The sequence below is a fragment of the Lissotriton helveticus genome, chromosome 6 (genome assembly GCF_964261635.1).
Source record: "Lissotriton helveticus chromosome 6, aLisHel1.1, whole genome shotgun sequence".
NCBI classification, from domain to species: Eukaryota; Metazoa; Chordata; class Amphibia; order Caudata; family Salamandridae; genus Lissotriton; species Lissotriton helveticus.
Genome location: NC_136067.1, coordinates 1,384,211,798 through 1,384,224,650, shown reverse-complemented (window position 1 = coordinate 1,384,224,650; position 12,853 = coordinate 1,384,211,798). Strand labels below are relative to the sequence as shown.

Genomic DNA, 12,853 nt, shown 5'->3' with positions numbered 1-12,853 from the left:
ACCAAGTCCTCAAGGCACACAAAATCTCCTCAGCGAGCGGCTCCCGCGGAGCGGGGGCCGCGAGGAGTTTAAAGGCAAGCAGGGGGGCGGAGACACGGGAAGAGGCAACGGGTGTGCTTGGTGGGACTCGCACAGCCTGATGGGCCTCGCAGTCCCGTCCTCCGGCGCTTGCAAAGGTCCCACGCAGAATTCGATCTCAAAACGGGGCTCCTACCAGGCAATGCACTTCAGAGTGCACCAAGTCCTCAAGGCACACAAAATCTCCTCAGCGAGCGGCTCCCGCGGAGCGGGGGCCGCGAGGAGTTTAAAGGCAAGCAGGGGGGCGGAGACACGGGAAGAGGCAACAGGTGTGCTTGGTGGGACTCGCACAGCCTGATGGGCCTCGCAGTCCCGTCCTCCGGCGCTTGCAAAGGTCCCACGCAGAATTCGATCTCAAAACGGGGCTCAAACCAGGCAATGCACTTCAGAGTGCACCAAGTCCTCAAGGCACACAAAATCTCCTCAGCGAGCGGCGCCCGCGGAGCGGGGGCCGCGAGGAGTTTAAAGGCAAGCAGGGGGGCGGAGACACGGGAAGAGGCAACAGGTGTGCTTGGTGGGACTCGCACAGCCTGATGGGCCTCGCAGTCCCGTCCTCCGGCGCTTGCAAAGGTCCCACGCAGAATTCGATCTCAAAACGGGGCTCCTACCAAGCAATGCACTTCAGAGTGCACCAAGTCCTCAAGGCACACAAAATCTCCTCAGCGAGCGGCTCCCGCGGAGCGGGGGCCGCGAGGAGTTTAAAGGCAAGCAGGGGGGCGGAGACACGGGAAGAGGCAACAGGTGTGCTTGGTGGGACTCGCACAGCCTGATGGGCCTCGCAGTCCCGTCCTCCGGCGCTTGCAAAGGTCCCACGCAGAATTCGATCTCAAAACGGGGCTCCTACCAGGCAATGCACTTCAGAGTGCACCAAGTCCTCAAGGCACACAAAATCTCCTCAGCGAGCGGCTCCCGCGGAGCGGGGGCCGCGAGGAGTTTAAAGGCAAGCAGGGGGGCGGAGACACGGGAAGAGGCAACAGGTGTGCTTGGTGGGACTCGCACAGCCTGATGGGCCTCGCAGTCCCGTCCTCCGGCGCTTGCAAAGGTCCCACGCAGAATTCGATCTCAAAACGGGGCTCCTACCAAGCAATGCACTTCAGAGTGCACCAAGTCCTCAAGGCACACAAAATCTCCTCAGCGAGCGGCTCCCGCGGAGCGGGGGCCGCGAGGAGTTTAAAGGCAAGCAGGGGGGCGGAGACACGGGAAGAGGCAACAGGTGTGCTTGGTGGGACTCGCACAGCCTGATGGGCCTCGCAGTCCCGTCCTCCGGCGCTTGCAAAGGTCCCACGCAGAATTCGATCTCAAAACGGGGCTCCTACCAGGCAATGCACTTCAGAGTGCACCAAGTCCTCAAGGCACACAAAATCTCCTCAGCGAGTGGCTCCCGCGGAGCGGGGGCCGCGAGGAGTTTAAAGGCAAGCAGGGTGGGCGGAGACACGGGAAGAGGCAACAGGTGTGCTTGGTGGGACTCGCACAGCCTGATGGGCCTCGCAGTCCCGTCCTCCGGCGCTTGCAAAGGTCCCACGCAGAATTCGATCTCAAAACAGGGCTCCTACCAGGTAATGCACTTCAGAGTGCACCAAGTCCTCAAGGCACACAAAATCTCCTCAGCGAGCGGCTCCCGCGGAGCGGGGGCCGCGAGGAGTTTAAAGGCAAGCAGGGGGGCGGAGACACGGGAAGAGGCAACAGGTGTGCTTGGTGGGACTCGCACAGCCTGATGGGCCTCGCAGTCCCGTCCTCCGGCGCTTGCAAAGGTCCCACGCAGAATTCGATCTCAAAACGGGGCTCCTACCAGGCAATGCACTTCAGAGTGCACCAAGTCCTCAAGGCACACAAAATCTCCTCAGCGAGCGGCACTCCTTGTCACTTCACCAATGTTGGACACCTTGTTCTTTGTGACCTCTGCCAGCACTATTCTCTCGTACCGGCTGGAGAGGTGAATTATTCCACTCCTACTGTGAACTTGAATTTAGGAATAGGGTGGCCCCAGCGATTGTCTCATCAATCTTTATGGGATGCGCAAAGCTCTGCGTATCCTCCTCTGGCCTTCGTATTCACTGCCCTCATTCATGCTGTTAAAGGAAAGAAAGAAAACCAAACATTTAGAAAGATTGTCTCTCATCCAATTTTACATGAGAATATCACCATCAACTGAGGATTAGAAAGTAGAACCCTGTTCTGACCGTGTATGTGCTAGTCTGCCCCATAAACAAAGAAGGCTGATTCGCTGATTCACTAATCACTTACGGTGCACAGGCATAACCCACACACATGGCACTGGATGTACCATAAATCTGAACAAATTCAAGAACAAAATGGGGGTGGGATGTGGGAGCGCTGTAAAACAACTGTGGTGCCATTTCCAGAGTTGGGGATTTAAGTGTGCGACCAGTCACATATGTACTTGTGGGCATCCACAATCTTACAGGGCCAAACACCTTTTCCAATGCTCATTGTCCATCTCTCGTGTGGGGTTCACTGGTGTAGATTTCTCCATACTCGTGGCAGAGAAATATGCAGTAGTAAATCCATTTACACCTGCTGGGAATCCTTTTTATGATTGCCTTGCAGGTGGAAATGTGGAATTTGGGGCATTAAATTCATACTTTCCGCAGATCGAAAGGGCCTAACATCCCTTAATCTGCCTCTCTTCCATGGGCATGGAAGGTCTGTAATAACATTGGGACCTAGTAGGAATCAGCCCCCTTATTCCATTGGGCAGTTCTCCCACTTTAAAGCTCGCAGGTGTCCAATGAGCTTTTCCAGATCTATGTGGGGGATATCAGGAGGTAACTCATTTTGGACTGGCCAATGGGGGGTTACTCTTGGTTAATTGTGTGCCCTCGTGGAGTGGCTGTAGGGTGGAGAACTTACACACCAGCCCCTCAACCAGAGAGAAAATACGGATATAGGTCTGTGCCCTGGGTGTCTGTCACTGTGCCACAGAATGTCAGCTGTCCATTTCAAAATTCTCTTGTTGACTGGGCTTTCCCATGCTCAATGCGAGGGGAGTGGGCGGGGACTTTCTAGGAGGAAAAACTTAGATCAGCTCCACAGGGCAATGAACATCTGTGGATACTTTATGCCAAAGGGAGAACTTGGCCCCTATGCTGTGGGGCCCTTCCCCATTTGTAACCCCCGGCGGTCCACGTAGTGGATTCGTAGTCAGGCCACTGTCTGTGAAGCCATACGACCAGTTGTAGCCCTAGGGCTGTTGCAGCATGCACATGCTTCCACGATCAACAGCAGCATCCAGTGATATCCTGGTTGGTGATGCATGGTGCCCAGGGCACATCCACGTCATCAGACTGTCAGGGACAGGGATATCCAAAAGGCTAGCAGATGAAGCAAATCTGCTGACCACGCAAGCATCTGAGCATTTTGGGTAAGCCTCTGGATGAGCATCAGGAAGTTTCCTGACTTCAAGTGCCAGCACGTGAGCACAATGTGCTCCACACTACAGTGATAGCCAGGGACAGAATACTTTGCCAGCGCCGGTTTTGGTTCCCAGTCCGGCCCTGCTGGTCACAAGGTCCTACACACTCCACATGCTGTCCACCCAATACAGCATCAGACTGGCACTGCCTCTAACTAATAGCGACCAGAAGGCAGGAGATTGTGGTGACTGCCAGTCACATCTGGTCCATAAGAGAACATACGGCAGCACATCTGGGTCAGACTGAAGTACAGAAAGAATGTGTGTGGGGAAGTAGTCTAAAGTAGAACTTCCTTATTAGGAAAAGCCTAGAAAACCCGTTGCTGACAGTAATACTGTGTGGGGAATACCGGGGATTACACTTTTTTGGGGAACAATAGACTTACTGTTTCAATTCTTGCATGCTTTCCCTCTGTATTTCACCCTTAGATTTGGCTGCTTGCTTGCAGGTGAAATCTCTGAGTAAAACACCATCAAAATCTTCACATTACCAGCTCCATCGTAATTATAGGCCCACTTGTAATGAGGGCCTGAAAATAATGAATGCTGCTGACAGGAGTAATTTGTTTATTTTGCAGGTTTTGACTTCATCCTTAGTCTGCTTCCAAATAGGAAAGTCATGTGTATGTCTGCATTGGTGTCCACAATAGCTGAAATGATCACAATGCTTGCTGCTTCATATTCTGAAACAAGGCATGGAGCCAAATAAAAAGTGATTTTTTTTATATCAGATGTCTGTTGTTCACCCACACCTCCAACATATCCCTTTGCCCATTGCCTAGATAAGGGGCCTATCAGAGAGTTTTCGTCTTTAAAACGAGAGCATCACACCCACACTTAACAAAAATATGTAAAAACCGATTACCAGAAGTTAGCCCTGCTCTCAACAGCACATCTCTGTCAGTAAGTTCAGTTCAGTGCCATCAGTCGCTCGTGTTATAAGGAGCCACCCTCTTATTGTTGCTCCCTGAATTGTAGGTCTTATAGGCCAAAATACTTTTCATATACTTGAAATAGCACACACGACGAGAGTGTGGATTACACCAACACTACCCATATTTCGTCAAGAGGGTAATGGATAATGATAACTTGTCGGCTGTGCTACGTCACTCCTGTCGTTCACTGAAAGACCGAATTGCATTGAATTTGCATATTTTCAGATGTAAAGTTTAGGATGTGTTATGCTTGCCTAAACTGCTTGACTGAGCGGTGTAGTTTCTGTGAGGAAAAGATGGCAGTAATTACGTTGAATGGTATGTTTGTAGTGGAAAAAAAAATAAAAAAAGTTTAAATAAAAAAACAGAAATCACACAGAAGGTGCTGAGAGGAATGGTTGCCAAAAGCCTAGCTAACCACTGGCGATCGCTCGGGGTAGCATTACAACCCATTGTTTTTCACCCTCTGTGCTACTCTAGACAAAGCCCTGCCTAATGCAAATCAGTACTGACCCTGCTCCTCATGGGGACAGTCCACCCCGAACTATGAATCGAGGACCCCAGCAGAAGGGAACACAAATAATCCCAGACCGGTTTCTGCTTTGTTTGGCCACATCTGTGAGGTATAGTGAGGCATGTGCTATAGGATCCAAGCTATACTGCAGCTTTGAATATATTTTGTAACTACAATATTTTTTTCCGCTCATCAGCTTGTCAGTTTTTGGAAATGCACAAACACACTTTGCTACCAAATATATGTTTCTTGGTTTTCTGGAAATTAACTGACATCCTACCTACCAAATACATGTGATGTCAATGAAAAAAAACACTCTTTTTGTCCTGAAAAATGTGCTTTCCATTTTTATTAAATACAAGTATGGTCCTCAAACATCAGTGTTTCACACATGGACAGATTCTGCCTTGAATGGCATTATATAACAATCACATGACACAAATACACATCATATTTCAAGGATCTCCACCACCATGACAGGAGTGGGCTTCAACATGCTGTTGGTGCCCACAATATATCAAGAATTACCACTTCAATGCCAGGCATAGCATTATGCCACAGACATGCACCATCATACCATTAATGTCCACACTAAGCCAAACCAGTACTACGATTGTACCAGCTCCAGCATTATATGGGGGTACCACTGTGTCAAGGATGCTCAGAATATGCCAAGATTTACCAACATTTTACCAAGGTGGGTCCCATCAAAGCCCCAGTCTAAGGAAGCTTGGGTCAAGATATGACATGCTTTGATTTTGGGGTCAGGTCTCCATGAACACTGAAGAGGGATATTGCCAGAATGAGAGACACAAATGCAATCTTAATAACTCACTCAATCACAAATGCAGTGGTGTAACAAAACCCCCCGCAGCCCCTGCGATGCGGGGGGGCCCTCCAGCACTGGCAGGTCCCTGGCCTGAAAGCTCCAGACTAGGGGGGGTGGCCCCCTGCATGTACTTTGCAGCCCCCCCCCTCAAGTTTCGTTACGTCATTGAACAAATGTACAGATAGTCATCCTTCAGTCCAATGCAGCCATCAATAATATTTGAAGTTACCCGTTTCCTCTGATCTCTTCTAATCTCATACCCTGCAAGCACCACGATTTTTCAGTTCTGCTTTGTCTTATGGGAAGCCTGGCAGGCCCTGCAATACACTCGCACATTCAATGTGATCGACAATGTGGGGTTTACAACATGGGCAAAAAGCAGCCCCATGATGAATGCCGCGCTGGAGGCCCACCACATGCTAGCAGTTAGCAGACGGATCTGTGGAATCGAAGATACGACGTCCAGGTAAGTTTCTGCCTTGTAAAATTTATTAGGTATATATTCACACCCCAACCAGCTCAATACTTCTGGCCTTTCCTCTGGTCAACTCCAACTGCCAGATTTCCCCCAACATTCCCAGAACCACAGGCATGCCTAGCAACAAGCTCGGCATCCGCTTGCCTAGACAAAGCTAGTTTTCCATAACCACAACCACATGATGTAAACTCTAGATACCACAGGATCCATAAGGCACCCATACTCAAACCTCTGTTGCATGTCCTGTCTAATTTTGTTACCTAAGTATCTGAACTAAAGCACGGTTACCTGGTCTGATACCAGAATATGGCCTTGTCTGCACTTCATAAAATATGAATATTAAATGTTGTAAACCCTGATGGGCTTCCAAGGATCAAAGGTCTATCTATCATAATGGCACTCATACGCCATCCTCTTTGTGTTCCTCCTCCCAGTGGCATAACAGAAAATAATGGGGCCCCCTGCACAATGTGACTAGGGTTTTCCAAGTCCCCCATATCTCACTGATATACCTCGGCCTTGAGCTGAATGGGGCCCCTGAAGGATTGAACCCCCCCTCGTGCCGCAGGGGCTGCTGAGAGGCTGGTACGCCCAGCACCCTCCCCTTAAAGAACTACCTTTAAATTTAGGCTTCTTCTGAAAGAGGAAAATATAACCCTGCTGTGTCAGAGGCAATAAGAAAGAATCAAGGTCATCAGACCTTAGTCCAGTGAACCCTACAGCAGAGGATGCCCTGCAGAGCAGTCAGTACATGGGATTGTTTAAGCAAAAAAGAGGAGACCGGAGTCAAAAACTAGTAGCCAAGATGGAGACGTATCTTTGTGGTAAGTCATTTTTTTATGAATTACATGAATAAAGTAAACGTGTTTTTGTCTGCTCATTCTTAAGTGCAAAGTTGCTGCGTTTTTCCTCATGAAGTATGCCCAATTGTTGCTAAAACTACGAACACCAAGACAAATACCCGCATTTCGGCATGAAGAGTGCCTTCACTTGAAAACCAGGACCTTCCCAAGCATCTTTATGAAAGTATTATTTATACTGAGTCACTCACGAGAAAAAGCTAAGAATAATATATAGTGCTTTCAAATGGCCATGTAATGTCCAGTACTAAGTACCTGAACTTTTTTACTTATTTTCTGTACTTGCACTTCTCAGCACAACTGCAAAACATTTAATGGGAGAGTACCGGCACTTCTCAGGAGCAAACAGGCATTTCTGTGCAGTAGCAGCTACTGTTTAAAAAATATGGTGGGGCACAATGGCGTCAAATTCACCATATATGTCGCACTTCTAACCTGCGTTTCAAGAGCAGGAATGAAGGACTTCCTTCCTGCTCAGTAGAATGCAAATCAAACCAATCCTGGAGCTGCTCTCATCAGTGTGAGAGTGCTATATTTCATATCTGTGTAGGTCCAGGGAACATCGTACACCGTCCCTACATCATCTCCCCTTCATTTCATATGAACGAGCCTTATAAGGTCATAACTCCTAATAAGGGACTGAACACCTTTTAAGGACTGCCGCCTTTTATGGACAAAACCTTTCACCTACTTCCATGCTGAGGGAGGGTTCTTCCCAATCGATATTGCTAAGACGTCATCCTTAGCACATATGAATAATTTATGAGAACGATACCCGGGGGTATACTTCACCTCTCCTATCCACCCACAAGGTTTAATCTCCAACGTCATCCTCATACTAAACAATAGCTAACACACGCACATGGACTGTATAAATACAGCACCTCTTGTTATCAGTAAGGAGGAGGGACCGAGACTTCACACCGACACACTGACCAGAGGCGCTGCGGGTCCGACATGCAATCGCTCCAGCTGACAGTGGTCTGACTATCCCTTGGGGGTGTCCGATTCGATTCCAGGACGAAGTCCCACACTCTCACTATTTCAGGTAATGGAGTTCGACTAAATCCTAGCGGGATTCTTGGCTCTTAGGCTTAGGCTATTACGCACCTATTCACATGCTAGGTACACGTAGGTACATCTAGACAGGCATCGTAGGAGTACGCACTATCTTTTATAAATGCATTTTATATTCATGTATCTGTTCATGAAGATTGCGAAATGGTATAACTACTATTCCTTTTTATTCACTGTACTGCTGTTCCTATATCTTTGCTACTGTGTAACAGTTGTAGCAGCGCATATATTTTACACGAGAAGAACAACGGTACAATAAATTCTTATTGTAAACACGCTTGACTGTTTCTTCCGTGTATCTCTCGGAGAGAAAATGAGCACGCACGAGTGACTGGGTGAAAAGTAGTATATTATTTCCAGGAGTTTGAGGAATCAGGATTTGTTGTTTTCTGAGGTTGCCAAAAACTAATGCAAAAAGAGTCTAACATACTCGGTGGGGGTGTACAGAGTCGGTCTGCCAACAGACCCACAGTATATGTCATCCAAAAACAGCACAGGTCCTGCATGAAGGGTACTATGGGAACTACACTACAAGAGCAGCTCCAGGATTGGTGGGAGCCGGAAAACCCAGCACTCATACACAAAATTCACCAGGCACACAGAGATTAAAATTGAGGTTGTGGTTTCAATAATTCTTTAATTTTCTTGCAGTTATGTACGCCCCGTGCTTCGTCACAGGTTGTTCCTGTTACATCAAACTTTATCAGGGCTTAACATCTACACCAAAGCATTAGTCCAATTTAGGAGGAGTGCTTGGACTGTTCCCATGAGGCACAGGGTCAGACTGATTTGCATATAGCCATGTCTGAACTGGGGTGGCAGAGTGGGCTAAAGAACGGTGATGGATTAAACCCAGATCTTTTGACTGGGTGTGAGTGTTTGATTGATTCGGATGCTCCGTCCATCACCACCCCCTTTTGTACCACTTTTGGCCGCCATAAGTGTGGCAGGGTATGCTCAGACGTGAGTCCCTTGCTCACTTTGCCACTGGATTCAAGCAAGCCGGGCTGAAGACGGCTGGAATGCCAGAAACCGGTCCTCGGAAGCTTGTTTCCGGTCCAGGGAAGACATGGCTTGGCAGTTCGGGCTGGACTGTTCCCATGAGGCACAGGGTCAGACTGATTTGCATATAGCCATGTCTGAACTAGGGTGGCAGAGTGGGCTAAAGAACGGTGATGGATTAAACCCAGATCTTTTGACTGGGTGTGAGTGTTTGATTGATTCGGATGCTCCGTCCATCACCACCCCATTTTGTACCGCTTTTGCCTGCCATAGGTGTGGCAGGGTATGCTCAGACGTGAGTCCCTTGCTCACTTTGCCACTGGATTCAAGCAAGCCGGGCTGAAGAGGGCTGGAATGCCAGAAACCGGTCCTCGGAAGCTTGTTTCCGGTCCAGGGAAGACATGGCTTGGCAGTTCGGGCTGGACTGTTCCCATGAGGCACAGGGTCAGACTGATTTGCATATAGCCATGTCTGAACTGGGGTGGCAGAGTGGGCTAAAGAACGGTGATGGATTAAACCCAGATCCTTTGACTGGGTGTGAGTGTTTGATTGATTCGGATGCTCCGTCCATCACCACCCCCTTTTGTACCGCTTTTGGCCGCCATAGGTGTGACAGGGTATGCTCAGACGTGAGTCCCTTGCTCACTTTGCCACTGGATTCAAGCAAGCCGGGCTGAAGACGGCTGGAATGCCAGAAACCGGTCCTCGGAAGCTTGTTTCCGGTCCAGGGAAGACATGGCTTGGCAGTTCGGGCTGGACTGTTCCCATGAGGCACAGGGTCAGACTGATTTGCATATAGCCATGTCTGAACTGGGGTGGCAGAGTGGGCTAAAGAACGGTGATGGATTAAACCCAGATCTTTTGACTGGGTATGAGTGTTTGATTGATTCGGATGCTCCGTCCATCACCACCCCCTTTTGTACTGCTAACATCTACACCAAAGCATTAGTCCAATTTAGGAGGAGTGCTTGTAATAAATAAAGAGCCCATAACCTGAGTCAGGTGACCCCAGACATACTATGTGTGTTCGGAAAATAAATGGCGTTATTTCACTAGTTAGCGCATGCAGGATGTATAGATTGGGATACCATGTATCATGTTAGGGAATTTCAAAATCAGTGTGTGTTATATCGTGAATAATCCCTTAGTGCCCACCCAGCGCTCATTTTGAGGATTGAGGCCTGTGCCAGCAATCCCCCGGCTGTTTCACAGTGCACATGTTGGGCTGGCCCTAGGTAGCCAGCCGGCCAACCTCACATGCGCACTGAAAGGGGCAGCAGTAATCCTGCAATAGCAAGATTCAGCCCCGCCACCTTCCTCACGCTTGCGCGGTACACAGCATGAGCTGGTGGCAAAATAAAATGGCTTTATTATGCCATTTTTTTTTGTGTGTTTGCCTGCTGCGCTCGCATCAGGTGGGCGATGCCCCTCTGCTCTCGTGGAGGAGCCGCCGCTACTTCTGTGTTTCCCTTAAAACCACTAATGATAGACACTCCAATAGAGAAGTCTAATGAGTTACCAATGCAACATGCTTTCAAAGTAATAGCAAGAAAAAAGCTATGCAAGAATGGTCTCATATAAAACACTGGTTGCAAGTTACACTATTCAACTAACACTTGCAAAACAAACCTTGGCGTAGGAAAATGAGGAAACACTGGTTATTCCCAGATACTACAATTGTGTAATAAAAAGCTTTGCATTGCCCTATGACTGTTACTCATTTTATACAAAATAGTAACAAAAATATCTTATAAATAAGAACAAAAATGAGCAAAAATGTGATAGGGGATTAGGTTAATTTTTTTGCCCCAGTGCAGCTTCGAGAAGATAGAAAACTGTTCTTTAAACAGTGACTGCTATTACAAAGTGCTTCATTTGTGCTTTTGGTTGCAGGTGGTGAGGTTTGGCAGTCATTCTTGGAGACCAGGACTTATGTTTCATCATCAGACATCGACCCAGTGCAAGACAGAAATAAATGAGAAAATAGAGAAAGAAAAAGCATGAGAACGATAGGAAACAATGCCAAGCGAAGAAAGCAGGGATGAAAAAGAACCTGCAAGAGAAAGATCAGGAGACCAGGAGTGAAAGGTGGTGGAAGAAACAGGCTGAATCAAGACTAGGCAGCGTTGGGATTTGGCAGCACCGGGGACGGGCTCATAGGACAGACGTTGGCCCCCTGCACTTATTTTTATTTTTGTACCATTTAGGCATTGCTAGTACTGTCTTGATGTGGTGAGGGGGATTTGAGGGATGAAACTTCACAGGTTTACAAGTGTGAATATGCCTGAAAATTTTCTCTTCTTACCTTCTCAGCCTTTTCTTCGGGCTCATCTTCATTGAGGAACTCTCGCTTGGGGTAGGGGATCTGGCAACCAGCAAACACACTGGAAAAACACAAACAGTCAACAAAACAAGAACTTCAGCCTGAAGGAGCATTTGACATTTATTAAAAACAACCGTTTGAAATATGTTCTTCCAGCATCTCTGCCTCTAGCTAAGTCTCTGGCAGCAACTGTAAAATGTGTGCCAACCTAAATTATTCAAATGAGAACTCAGGGGGTGGCATGGCAGGGCAGCTAACTGCTCCTGAGAACACAAAAACTTTCTGGCAGATGGTGGGGAATGTACAATTTAGCAGCTTACAGAAAAGATGGCTGCATTCCACTTGATGACTTTTGTCAACTTTTATTCACAGTTTAATTGAAGCCAGTGCTTAATAATGAAATTGTTTATACACATCTAAATAGCAATCTTGACTATGTTGCATAATACCCTAGTCCCACACTGATTGCAGTTGTTGTATTGAGTAATGTGACCATGAATATTAAGAGGAAAAACGAAAGAGAAGTGGGTCATGCCCTCCAGCCTGGAGTCCCCCAAAGTTCATAAAGCGCCTGCTGTTACGAGGCACCCCCGGCACCACAAACACTCTTGCATCTCTAATCACACATTAAATATTTCCTTTCCCTCGGATGCCTCTCTTTTTTTAAGCTTATATTCTAAATCAATCTAAGTGCATCCGCTATCAATCATGACATGACAATGGCTTAAATTACAAATGTTTTCGATTATTGATTTAAAATATTGTCAGATTGCGGGCATGACTCAGAAAAAAATGACAGAGGAAAACTTCAAGAAGACAGAAAAAAAGGAAACAAAAGTAATTTTGGATATGTAGGAGCTAGCGGATGAATGGGGGAGTAGGTAAGAGGAAGAGAAGAGAGGTCAAGATCACCCACTAGAAGAGTTGGTAAATTGAGGGTTGGTGGTATTGGAGTTCTCTTTAGGAAATGATGGGAGGAATGGCGGGTTAAGGAGCTTAAGTGGGGGGAACTCACACGCTTAAAAAGGTACACTGTGGTGAAAATGCAAACTAAACAAACTTTTTCCTATGGAACTAAATTCACTAAGTTGATTTTGTCAGCCTGGTGAATGCCATTCCAGATGACAAAATTCATCGAACGTGGTTCTATGATAAAGGATCGTCAGAAGACATGTTTTATTTCAGTGGATTTTCGAAAAAATACACATCAAACTTGCTAAAACATTTGGACAGTGCAACACCCAACTTGGAGTGAAGACCAAGCTTTACCGAAGGAAATACCTTTTTGTTTAGTCGTAAACCTAACCAGTAGGTTTTGAGAAAT

General features: G+C 47.4%; 1 protein-coding gene across 3 annotated transcripts in view; it reads right to left on the bottom strand.

Moving 5' to 3' along the window:
- The window catches only part of CDK19 (cyclin dependent kinase 19), a 1,513,666-nt gene that overhangs the window by 129,559 nt on the left and 1,371,254 nt on the right, over nucleotides 1-12,853 (bottom strand). For all 3 annotated transcript variants that reach the window (XM_078649167.1, XM_078649166.1, XM_078649165.1), the window contains one exon: nucleotides 11,512-11,590. In XM_078649167.1, coding sequence (XP_078505293.1) covers nucleotides 11,512-11,590 — 79 coding nt within the window. The remainder of the gene's footprint in view (nucleotides 1-11,511; nucleotides 11,591-12,853) is intronic.